The 12490-nt window shown below is 37.3% G+C and overlaps 1 protein-coding gene across 4 annotated transcripts in view; it reads left to right on the top strand.

Moving 5' to 3' along the window:
* The window catches only part of EML4 (EMAP like 4), a 173218-nt gene that overhangs the window by 83114 nt on the left and 77614 nt on the right, over positions 1 to 12490 (top strand). For all 4 annotated transcript variants that reach the window (XM_033175899.1, XM_033175897.1, XM_033175898.1 and 1 more), the window contains one exon: positions 1614 to 1796. In XM_033175899.1, the coding sequence (XP_033031790.1) occupies positions 1614 to 1796 (183 nt within the window). The remainder of the gene's footprint in view (positions 1 to 1613; positions 1797 to 12490) is intronic.

Genomic DNA, 12490 nt, shown 5'->3' with positions numbered 1-12490 from the left:
AGCCTCCCGAGTAGCTGGGACTACAGGCTCATGCCACCATGCCCGGCTAATTTTTTGTATTTTAGTAGAGACGGGGTTTCACCTTGTTGGCCCAGATGGTCTCGATCTTCTGACCTCGTAATCTGCCCGCCTCAGCCTCCCAAAGTGCTGGGATTACAGGTGTGAGCCACTGCACCCAGCCAGCAATTGATGTTTCTATATGTTTGGATTCTGATTGACCCAACAAATACAGTAGTATAAAGTTACGTAACTTTGCAAGTCCTTTGTAATTGCTGTGGTATAGCTAAGCCTTATTTGAATAGTCTTTCTCTTGTTGCTGTTACATAACCTAAGGCAAATATTAGTATGTACTTCATAAAAACCTTTTTTTAAGAGAGGTTGTGGTGTTAGGTGGAGAGAAGGAGCAGTGAAAAGTCTTTTGTTAATTACGTAGCAACACTGACTTCTGTGGGAGTGTGGGAGAGTATAATAGTACAGTAGACCGGGCGCGGTGGCTCAAGCCTGTAATCCCAGCACTTTGGGAGGCCGAGGCGGGCGGATCACGAGGTCAGGAGATCGAGACCATCCTGGCTAACACGGTGAAACCCCGTCTCTACTAAAAAAATACAAAAAACTAGCCGGGCGAGGTGGCGGGCGCCTGTAGTCCCAGCTACTCTGGAGGCTGAGGCAGGAGAATGGCGTAAAACCCGGGAGGCGGAGCTTGCAGTGAGCTGAGATCTGGCCACTGCATTCCAGCCTGGGTGACAGAGCGAGACTCCGTCTCAAAAAAAAAAAAAAAAGTACAGTAAAGAGTAAAGTAGTAAAGAATGCTTTCTCATCGTTGTTGGTTAAAGTGATAGACTCCCTATCTGATACATAAAACCAAACAGAAGTGATTTATATGCCTTTTCTGTTTTCGTAGAGAATTATGATAATAATGTTGTAATTAAGAAAGGTTGGATAATTTGCTGTCTTGCAAGTTTCCTGATGTCTACAAAATGATGTATTTAGGGAGCATTTTCGTGAGAAAACCAATTAAGATGATGTTATAAAAATAGGGGGAATTTGACCTTGGGGAAGATTTTCACCATTTTAATTATTTGTCAAATTTATTAACTTATATTATTTTAAATTAAGATAGCTATGAAAATCTTTACGGAAGGTTCATATGTGTCAACATGATGGGATGTTATGGGTTTTTTGTTTTGAAATTTTTTCATCTTTTTTTTTCTTTCTTTTCTTTTTTGAGACAGAGTCTTGTTCTGTCGCCCAGACTAGAGTGCAGTGGCGCAATCTGGGCTCACTGCAACCTCTGCCTCCGGGGTTCACATGATTCTCGTGCCTCAGCCTCCCGCATAGCTGGAATTACAGAAGTGCACCATCATGCCTGGCTAATTTTTTGTATTGTTAGTAGAGACGGGGTTTCACCATGTTGGCCAGGCTGGTCTCCAACTCCTGACCTCAAGTGATCTGCCTGCCTTGGCCCCTCAAAATGCTGGAATTACAGGCACGAGCCACTTCACCTAGCCAGAGTTCTTCTCATCTTTTGTAAGTCTTATCTGGGATCATTTTTCTTATCAGAAATTATTTCTCAAGCAGTTTACTTTGATAATATTCCATATTTTATTTTATAGATGATAGTATTTCTGCTGCAAGTACTTCTGATGTTCAAGATCGCCTGTCAGCTCTTGAGTCACGAGTTCAGCAACAAGAAGACGAAATCACTGTGCTAAAGGCAGCTTTGGCTGATGTTTTGAGGCGTCTTGCAATCTCTGAAGATCATGTGGCCTCAGTGAAAAAATCAGTCTCAAGTAAAGGTAATTGTGTTGTAAAGTTAAGAAGAGTCTTGCTTTTTGCAGTATTTTCTTTGAAAGTTGAAGTTGAAAATATAAAACTAGTTTCTTATGTTGATTACTTGTGATTATAGTTTGTTTTCCATTTCCTTTTTTTTAATTCCCAAAAAGTTGTGAAAGTTTATTCTTTATTATTTAAAATAAAGAATTTTTGCATAATCCACTGATTATACTTACAGGTTTTTTATGTTACAGTATTTGTGTTAAGTTAGTGTCTTCTAACTAGTTGATAAGTTTACTGAGGGCAGGAGCTGAATCATTATTTTGTGTCTCATTTCATATTGAACCTAACTGGTAGGCACTCTTGTGTTTTTAAAATTAATTCTGTTGTCAATACAGAAACATAATTTAAATCATTATAGTTTAAATGGCCTTATTCTGAACCCTCTGTGGTAGTCAGCAGAATCCTGAAAAAATTAATTTAAGCTTTGACGCTTACTAGCCCAGTATAATGGGACTTTTAACTTTTCAGTATTGGGAGTTTTCAAGGTTGAGAGAAACAGTCATCAAGACCCTGTTGCTCTGAGTTTGGAGCAGATGTAGTGTACCTTTTGCCTTCCTTCAACCACCAAGAAAGAATTTATCATTCTTTCACATGAATCAAGTATTTGAACATATCATTTGATGTCTCTTGCAGATTTATTGGTAGAGTAGATGGGGATAGGCATTATTATGCCCATTTTGGCCATGGGAAAAGTGAGAACATTTATTGGCTTGCCTTCCTACTTCAATAAGTCCATGTAAATTATTAACCTAGGGAAGAGTTTTATATAACTCCCAAATTCCAGCCGAATAGGAGATAGTGCAGTCAGCCAACCAGCAAATGAGAAGCAGATTTAAAAGAAAGATTGTGAATTCAGTTTCTGAATGTTGTTTGCGGTGTGTATGGTATGTAGAGATACATATTGGTAGCTGAATTACATATGGATCTAGTGCTCATGTTAGTCTTGGCTAGCAACAAGAATTTGGGAATGTTCCTCTTATGCATGATAGTTGAAGCCATTTTACATAGAGGATGTAAAATGAGAAGGCAGTTCGGGATAGTTCCGTTGGGAGCTCCAACATTTCAGCATAGCACAAAAAGTGATGCGCATTGCCAGCTGCTACAGAGATGTCAAATAAAACAAAGACTGAGAGATGACCTTTGGACTTGGCATTTACAGCAGTATTAGAAACCTCTCCAAAAGCCATTTTAGTGGTGTAATAGAACTGCAAGTCAAATACCAGTATTTTGAGAGGCAGCAATTTAGGAGAATTATAGAATTGAGAGCAACAAATATAGCCGCTCTCAAAAAATTCACCTGAGTGAAGGAAGGTGGTAATAGCTAGGAGAGGATGCTATGTTGAAGGCCAGTTTTAATTACTTTTTAAAATTTGTTAAAAATACTTGATAGACTTGAGTGCGAAGATAGGTTGAGGACAAAAAGGCAGCAGAGAGGAAGACCAATATGGAGAAATGAAGTGGTAATTGATGAGGCAAGTATCCTGAGACTTTGAGAAGGGTATCTTAGAGCAGGTGAGAAACTATTAGTCTTAAACAGAAGAGTACTACTTCTAAGATAGAATGAACAGATACAACTGAGTGAAGGTTGATACATATTCACAGTTGTCAGGGTTGGAAGTTTTAGTCCTTATCACTGTCTCCTGAGAACTACAACTTCTAGACCTGATAACTGTGAATATACATTGAGACACTGATAACCTTTAGGCACAAAGATAGGTCCTCAGTGGTAGAAAAAAAGGGAATACATGTTTGGAGTGGTTAAAGCGGAGAATAGAAGACCGTAGACTTTTGAAAGAGATGCTGAAAGACCCTGAGGGTATGGAGACGGGAAACTTACTGTGGAGGAAAGGTGAGTATCATTCTGCCCAGTTTTGTGATTCCCACTCTTTTTCCCTCTCAGCCTCATGTACTCTGGGTCTATGTACTTACAGTGGAGAGTCAGATGGAAGATAGGATCAATCTTTTTCATTAGTGATAGTAAGATAAATATGTCAATGACAAAGGGTAAGGGACCTGAGGGTTTGGCAAAAGACTTGATAGAAACCACTTTGACTGATTGTGTTAAATTATGCTTGCTTGATTTATTTACATATTTAGAGACCCAACTTTGAGGACCACCAAGATCAAGCCAGAAAAAAGTTTTGTTTGGTTATAAATTGATTTTTATAGGGGGATTTTGGAATTTTGGAGTAGAATAAGGAACTAGATCAGTTAATGTATATGGGCTTTATAGGGAATATAAGCTTTGTGTAGAGAGGGAAGAACAAGTTTCCTATATATAATATACAGACTCAGAACCCGGGGGTACATATAAGTATTTTAAAACCTATAATAGAAAATGATAATGATGTCTGATTGCTATTCACATTTTTAAAAGCCTATTTTAAGTAGTTTACATTTAGGTTTTTTTTTTTTTTTACTTTTTTAAGAGACACAGTCTTACTCTGTCACCCAGGCTCACTGTAACCTCAAACTCCTGGGCACAAGTGATCCTCCTTCCTCAGCCTCTGGAGTAGCTAGGACTGCAGGTGTACACCACCACACCCTGCTAAAATCTTTTCTTTTTTTGTACAGGTGGAATCTCGCTATGTTGCCCAGGCTGGTCTCATACTCCTGGGCTCAAGTAATCTACCTTGGTCTCCAAAGTCTTTTTAATATGCGGAAACAACAGTACATTGTAATTTTATGTAAATTGAGAAACATTTTAAAGATATTTTCTCTCATATTGTATCTACTAAGGTGTTTCAGTAAAGAAAATTCTGAAATACTTTAAAGAAATTTAAAAATTGCTTTTTTTCCAGCGTATACACAAATATATGACACGAGTTTTTTAACACCTACTTCTCAATGTCATGAAATACAAATACAGTTAACTAGCTATAATTCCTATTCCCCAGGAACTTACTTTTTGTAAGTTGTCCTTTCTGGTCCTTTTCTAATTATCCTTAGTCATAATTCCTGTGTCTCTAAAGTGAGTCTAGGATCAGTTTTGTTAATGGCTTTTTAGTGAAGGATTACCTACTTCTGGAGCCCACAGAACCATCTCTGTGGAACTTTTTCTTTTCACATAACACTAACTCTTAATTCTTTTTAATAACCTTATTAATTACAGAGAGTTTTTTTTCTCCAATTGATTTTAAAATTATACTTCATAATTAACTGACTATTTTATAATATGCTAAGGTGGTTCACTCTTTGAGTTACTCTGTTGCCTGGGACACAGGCAAGTCTATGAAATGGATTGATGGGGGTATTGATTAATTTGAGAAAATAATTATTTCATAGATGAGAATAATTCATGTTAATAATTATTATATTTCCCTTTAATGGAAAAATACATCCAACTAATTATGTTTCCAATATTGATGTTAAGACATTGAGAGAAATACATATGTAAAGTTTCATAATGTTATTGGCAACTCTGGACAACTTTATCTTGGAGTTTATATATAGCATATTGTTGAAAGCAATTGGAATTTAAGTGACTCTTCACTATTAACATTTGTGTGCAGCCTAAAATAGATCATCTCAGTTTTGATATTAAATAAGATTAATAAATTAGTGGTAAGAAAATTTGGAATAAACATTTTAAGCAAAGTATTTTCAAATAAGTGAAGTTTTTCATAACATTAAAAATGAAATTATCTTGTAGGGATTTGTATTTTTTCTTTAATTAAAAAGTAAAGTCATTTTTTATATTATAGACAGTTTTATATGTGATTTTTTTTTTTAGCCACTTGTGAAATTAGAATTTATAGTGTTGAGTATCACATAAATTATTGACAGGAAAATGATCATTATCATCTTAAGGTGTTTACATTTTCTAGAGGATTTTTCTTTAGAGGTCAAATTAAATTCATATGGATAAATAGGATAGAACCCTTTTATGAAGCTGTGGTTCAAAGGACAGGTCAACTTCCCTATTACTGAAGACAGCTGTTGTATGATTTTGCTAGATGGTGGTGATATGGGAAGGACATAAGTTGTCATCAGATATGACCAAAAGTAAATGTTAATGATGTGTGTGCTAAGGGCTTAATGAAATTCTGCTATGTTGCTTCATAGTAGTATTGCCATTCAGTAAATACCAAAATCAGAAACACACCTAACCTTTAAATATATTTCATTGTCTTAGTTTATCGTCTCCAGTGTGCCAGCAGTATTTAAAGCTAAGACCCATTTTTTTCTTGAGTAAATTATGCAGGGTGCTTGACTGAGGTAGAAAATTTTCCCATGAGTTTTTAAGATGGCCAGTCACTTAAATTTTTCATATATCTTCTCCTCTGTCAGAGAATTCTTTCCTTTTGACGGCATATGTTCGTAATATATGCACCAGTTGCAGCTGAATCCTTGCCAAAAGAAAAAAAAATTACCTGTACTTCGGAGCAAAAGGGAAGGCCCAGAGAACACTGGAAGTTTTAGCTGGCAAGAAGATGAATTATGTCCCAGCTGGTGCCTGGGAAACTCATTAGGACTTCTTGAGGTGACCAAATGAATGTAATTTGAGAACACAGCCCAGTGGCATTACGTGAAGACAAGCTGTTAGTACACAATGATATAGAAGTTAAAAAGTTAAATTTATCTGAAGGTGGTAGTCAGTCATTTAAATCAGGAAACTGCTGGTTAAGCCAAAGTACAAAGCATTATAATTGCCACTTGAGAAATGAAAGAACCCAAAGGCAAAATTGAAATGTAGGGGTAAGTTCTCCAATAGAAACATTGCTAATTATGGAAAATCTGGGATACTGTAAAGGCACAGATCTGTATCATTCAGCTCCTGGCCCAAATAACATTTGGGAGGATTCAGGGATTATCATAGGTTTCCTGTAAATATTGTTGATAAGGACGCTACATCCATCAGTTCAGGAAGGTATGAATTGCCTTGGTGGGACCCTTACACTAAAATGACTGGTAACTGTGGAAGGGGATGAGGGAGTGTCTCGTTATTTTGTGTGTAGAAGTATAGTCATGCATCACTTAACAGGGAAACGTTCTGAGAAATGCATCATTGGGCAATTTTTTCCTTGTTTGAGCATTATAGGGTGTACTTACACAAACCTAGATGGTATAGCATAGTATGGATCTAGGCTATATGGCATAGCCCAGTGGTCCCCAACTTTTTTGGCACCAGGGACTGGTTTCATGGAAGACCAGTTTTCTGCAGACTGGGGTGGGTGGGGGGAGGTGTTGAGATCATTCAAGCATGTTACATTTGTTGTTCTATTCTTATTACGTAGTAATATATAATGAAATAATTATACAACTCACCATAACGTAGAATCGGTGGGAGCCCTGAGTTTGTTTTCCTACAGCTAGATGGTCCCATCTTGGGGTGATGGGAGACAGTGGTAGATCATCAGGCATTAGATTCTCATAGGAGCATGCAACCTAGATCCCTCACATGCACAGTTCACAATAGGATTTACTTTCCTATGAGAATCCAGTACTGCCTCTGATCTGACAGGAGGCTGAGCTCAGGTGGTAATGCAAGTGATAACCAGCAGCTGTAAATACAGATGAAGCTTCACTCGCTGACTTCTCACCTCCTGCTGTCTGGCCTGGTTTCTAACAGGCCACGAAGGTACCAGTCTGTGGCCCAGGGGTTGGGGACCCCTGGTATAGTCTATTGTTCCTAGGTTATGTAGGCAGCTGTAACACAACGGTAAGTATATGTATATCTAACAAACCTAAACATAGCAAAGATACAGTAAAAATACGGTATTCGAATCTTCTTGGACCACTGTTGTATATGCAGTCCATCGTGGAACAAGACGTCATTATGCAGTGCATGACTGTATATTGGCAGGTATTGCCTCAGACCAGGTAGCAATTACCGTTTGCAGAGTGCCATTTCTATATGAGAGTCAAATGCTTCTTTGTCATTTCCCCTCAAAATATACTCCTAAGTAGTGGCCACAAGTTGAAAGGCCTAAGGGTACATCTTCCTGTGAAATAAGAGGAAGGCAGAAGTATACAGATAAAATTCCAAATGGAGAAGATAGAATTTGAGTATCACATAAATTATTGACAGGAAAATGATTGTTGTCATCTTAAAGTGTTTACATTTTCTAGAGAATTTTTCTTTAGAGGTCAAATTAAATTCCTATGGATAAATAGGGTGGAACCCTTTTATGAAGCTGTGGTACATGTAGTCTTCAGTCTTCTCAAAGAATAAAGCAAGAATAATCAGCCAATAGAGAAAAGTGACAAAGAGCTTAAAAATGAGGAGTGGAAGAAGTATACAGTTAGAGCCATGAGGCGTGTGATAGAGAATTCGAGATAAATAAAAGATTTGAAATATCAACTAGACTATCTCTACCCTTCTTCTGATCAAAACTGTAGCCATCTTTAAGATGGCCTCAGAAATTATTTTCTGAAAATGATCTATTTTTTGTCACGTTTTGGAATTGTTTTAAATTTTTATTTGTACATCTCTTTTGGCATGTATATTCGTTGCTCCCACTAGATCATACACTATTTGAAAGAGGTCACTAACATAATCATCCCAAGGCTAGCTGAGAAACAATACATTGTTTGTAAATTGAATGCCAGAAGAAGTTAGTTATAGAAACAGGAAGTTGTGATAAAATTACAGTTTTAGAGAGACAGGTTGGGATAGATGCAAGAATAAGAAGATAATACGTACCAGAGTAGCAAGAAGGATTTCAGATTTTGAGCTTTGGAATATGCAGCAGTTCTTAGTGATAACTTTACTCTGTTGGTCTACAGTACACTGAAATGTATTTGTATTTAGGAACTTTCAGGCTAAGATGTCGGTAAGGTCATCTACTTGAGTCCGTCATTAAGGGGTGTAAACTATAGTGATTAGCATTCTCATGTCATGATCAAGTGTAAAAGTTTTTATTGACCTTCATCCTGGCATTATGATGGTTTCCACCGTGATTCTTAAAACTTCCTTCACTTTTTCGTTCACGCTATCTAGCTCTTGGTCCCCACCATCTTATTCTCAGACTACTGCCCTGAAATCAGTTCTTCACATGGCTACCAGAGGGTATCCTCTAACATGTAAATTGAACTCTCTTTTTCAGCTTAAAACCCTTTACTGATTCTTTATTCTCTATAGATAAAGTTTGCATCATCTGAATGCTACTTACCTCTTCTCTCTGAACTATCCCCTCTTTCATCCTACATCCTGGCCACATCAAGGAGCTTTTTGTCTCCCTACCACCAACCACTCAATGCCACAAATGCATACACTTACTTTGCTGTTAGAGTGTTTCTGTTGCTTTACACATACTGCAATGGATCCCAGTATCTTATCAACACCCTTTCAGTTGTCTATTTCTTTCTTATTCTTTAAGGTCTTATTCTGTATTTTTTCAAGGAAGCCTTCCTTGAACTCTGTGTCCCTAATCCTTACAGAATTATGTGTCCTTTCTTTGTACTTCCATGGTACTCCATTGATATCTGTTACTGTACTTACCACATGTTTTCATTGCCTATGTGATTCTCTTTGAAGATTCTGAATTCCTTGATGTCAGCAACTGCCTTATATACCTTTGTAAACATAAGACTAGGATTATAATTGGTCCTGAGTAAATATTTGATTGGTGCATGGATGATGAATACATTACAGTTTAGGCAAGCAGAGGTGACTAGCGTATGCCAGAGAGAAGGATCATCCAGGTGCAAAAGTGCAGAAGAGTAAAAAGGACTTAGTTTAGGAATTCAGAATAAACTGAAGCACAGGGTGTGAGATTGGGAGTTTCAAGAAATGAACATAGACTGGTAGGGCCCGTAGTGGAAGGTTTTCTTACACCTTGTTAGGGAATTTCGTTTTCATCCTGAAGGTAGTGGAGAGCCACTAAAGAATCTTAAGCTGAGGACTGACAGGCAGATTTATAGTAATTAGTCCAAGATGCCTATGTTTTTGACATTTTTAACATCCCTGAAATTACAATGCATATTACAATTGATGGTGTCTTATAGTTCTAATAGGAAATACTTCTTTCTAATGGTACTTAAAATAATGGGGCATATTACAGTTCGTGGCATTAAATTTAAAGATACGTAGCATATGTTAGGTCATTCTGGCACAGTGTAGCAATGCCATAATATAAGGTAAAACTGCAAGAAGAGAGACTCAAGATAAACTCAGCATAATCCAGAAGAGAAATTTGGTGGCGAAGTTGCATCCATTTAGTTGTTTTGGTATTAAGTACTTTCTATGTGCTAGGCAGAGTGCTCAAGAAATTTCAACCCTAATTCAAGAGTTATTAAAGTCATATGCCAGGGGAAAAAAAAGACAAAAAACCAAAAATACTTTGACTCTTAACTCATACCATAAACAAAAATTAAATCAAAATGGATCATAGACCTCAATGTGAGGGCTAAAACTTATATAAGAAAGATCTTAGTGACCTTGAGTTTGACAAACATTTCATAAGTAGCACACAAACAAGCACAGACTATAAGAGAAAAATCAATTAATTGAACTTCGTCAAAATTTAAGAATCTTGTTCTTTCAAAAACTGTTTTGAAAATAAAAGGGCAAGCTACAGAATAAGAGAAAATATTTGCCAGACATGTATTTGTCAGAGGACTTTTATGTAGAATATTTGAAGAACTTGTATGCCTCAGTTATTAAGAAGAAAGCCCGTTCTTAAAAGTGGGCAAAATGTTTGAGCAATTGAAGTTGATATGCCATTTGAGGCATTGGTAAAAGAATGGTAAAAATGCCTGTAATTGGTGGCCGGGCACAGTGGCTCACGCCACTGAGAGTCTGAGGCAGGTGGATTGCTTGAACCTAAGTTAGCGACCACACTGGGCAATGTGGCAAAACCCTGTCTCTACAAAAAAAAAAATACAAAAATTAGCCAGACATGGTGGCAGGCACCTGTAGTCACAGCTGCTCATGAGGCTGAGGTAGACAGATGGATTGCGCCCTTGGAGGCCGTGGCAGCACTGAGCCATGATTGTGCTATGACACTCCAGCCTGGGCAACAGAGCGAGACCCTGTCTCAAAAAAAAAAAAAAAAAAAGACTAGGAAAGAAGAATAAACTAAATCCAAGGCTTAGCGGAGGGAAGGAAATAAAGATTAGAGCAAAATAAATGAAGTAGGGAATAGAAAAACAATAGAATCAATGAAACCAAAACTCAATGAGGTAACACTTAATACCCTCTTGAGTTTTTTTAACCTGAAAATAACAAGTGTTGACAAGAATATGGTGACATTGGAACCCTTGTACATTGCTAGTGAAATTGTAAAATGGTGCAGCCACTGTGTTTGGCAGTCCCTCAAAGAGTTGAACATACAACAACTGTGGCTCAGCAGTTCCGCTCCTAGGTATATACTCAAAATAATTGAAAACAGGTGTTCATATGAAAATTTTTACACAAATGTTTATGGCAGCACTATTCCCATTATCCAAAAGGGGAAGGTGGAAACAATCCAGATGATCATCAACAGATGAAAAACAAAATATATCTATACAATGGAATATTTTTCAGTCATAAAAAAGAATGAAATATATGTGCTACAACATGGTGAACCTTGAAAACATTGTACTATATAAAAGAAGCCAAACAAGGTATGGCTTCTTTAGAGGGTGGGGTGTGGGGAGGGAGTGACTGCTTAATGGAGTGAGACCTAGTCTCGCTCTTTGGCCCAGGCTGTAGTGCAGTGGCGCGATCTTCGCTCACTGCAAGCGCTGCCTCCCGGGTTCGCGCCATTCTCCTGCCTCAGCCTCCCGAGTAACTAGAACTACAGGTGCCCGCCACCATGCCTGGCTAATTTTTTGTATTTTTAGTAGAGATGGGGTTTCACTGTGTTAGCCTGGATGGTCTCAATCTCCTGACTTCGTGATCCGCCCGCCTGGGCCTCCCAAAGTGCTGGGATTATAGGCTGAGCCACTGCGCCTGGCCAGTGGATATGTGGTTTCTATTTGGGGTGATGAAAATATTCTGCAACTTGGTAGTGGTGATGGTTGTACAACATTGTGAATATACTAATTGTCACTGAATTGTACATTTGTAAAATGGTTAAAATGATAAATTTTAGGACTGTTTTATCACAGTTTTTTAAAAGCTACTGATAAACCAATAAGTAACTTGTTTGACATATTAGAACTAAATCTAATGACCAGTGATATTTGCATAATTTGGGGGTTAATATAACTTATATGTTAAAAAAAATTTCTTAAGAGGTTTCAAAAATAAATGCAGCAGGTCTTCTTCTTCCTGTCTTCTAATTCATTCAGTCTAATGTAGGACTTAGGAATTTATATTAAGGAAGCATGTTAGGTGATTATGATACAAATGACCTCCAACATCTTACTCTTGACAAAAATGCAGTGTTATACCACCATGTGTAGAACTTCCTAAGGTACCAGATATTACTTGTGTGCACATGAGAAAACTGAGTCCAAAAATTAAAAAATAAAAATGTTCTCTATTCCCAAATCTTTACTTGACTCTTAGTATAGACAGGACTGTTTTATCTTGTGATGTTGTGTCTTCTGACCACACCAATATACCATTCACACATTTATTCCACTCCTTGTACTGTGTAAGTTAAAGAACAGGTTGACTTTATATACTTATGCTTTATTTATATGGAGTAACAGTCTAGAATTTAATATTTATGGTTTCTAGGATTTAAAATTTATGATTTTAACAAACAAGCTGTTTTTG

The sequence above is a fragment of the Trachypithecus francoisi genome, unplaced genomic scaffold (genome assembly GCF_009764315.1).
Source record: "Trachypithecus francoisi isolate TF-2019V2 unplaced genomic scaffold, Tfra_2.0 Lachesis_group17, whole genome shotgun sequence".
Taxonomy (NCBI): domain Eukaryota; kingdom Metazoa; phylum Chordata; class Mammalia; order Primates; family Cercopithecidae; genus Trachypithecus; species Trachypithecus francoisi.
The sequence above is the reverse complement of the archived record's forward strand: the minus strand, read 5'-3'. Positions and strand labels throughout refer to the sequence as shown.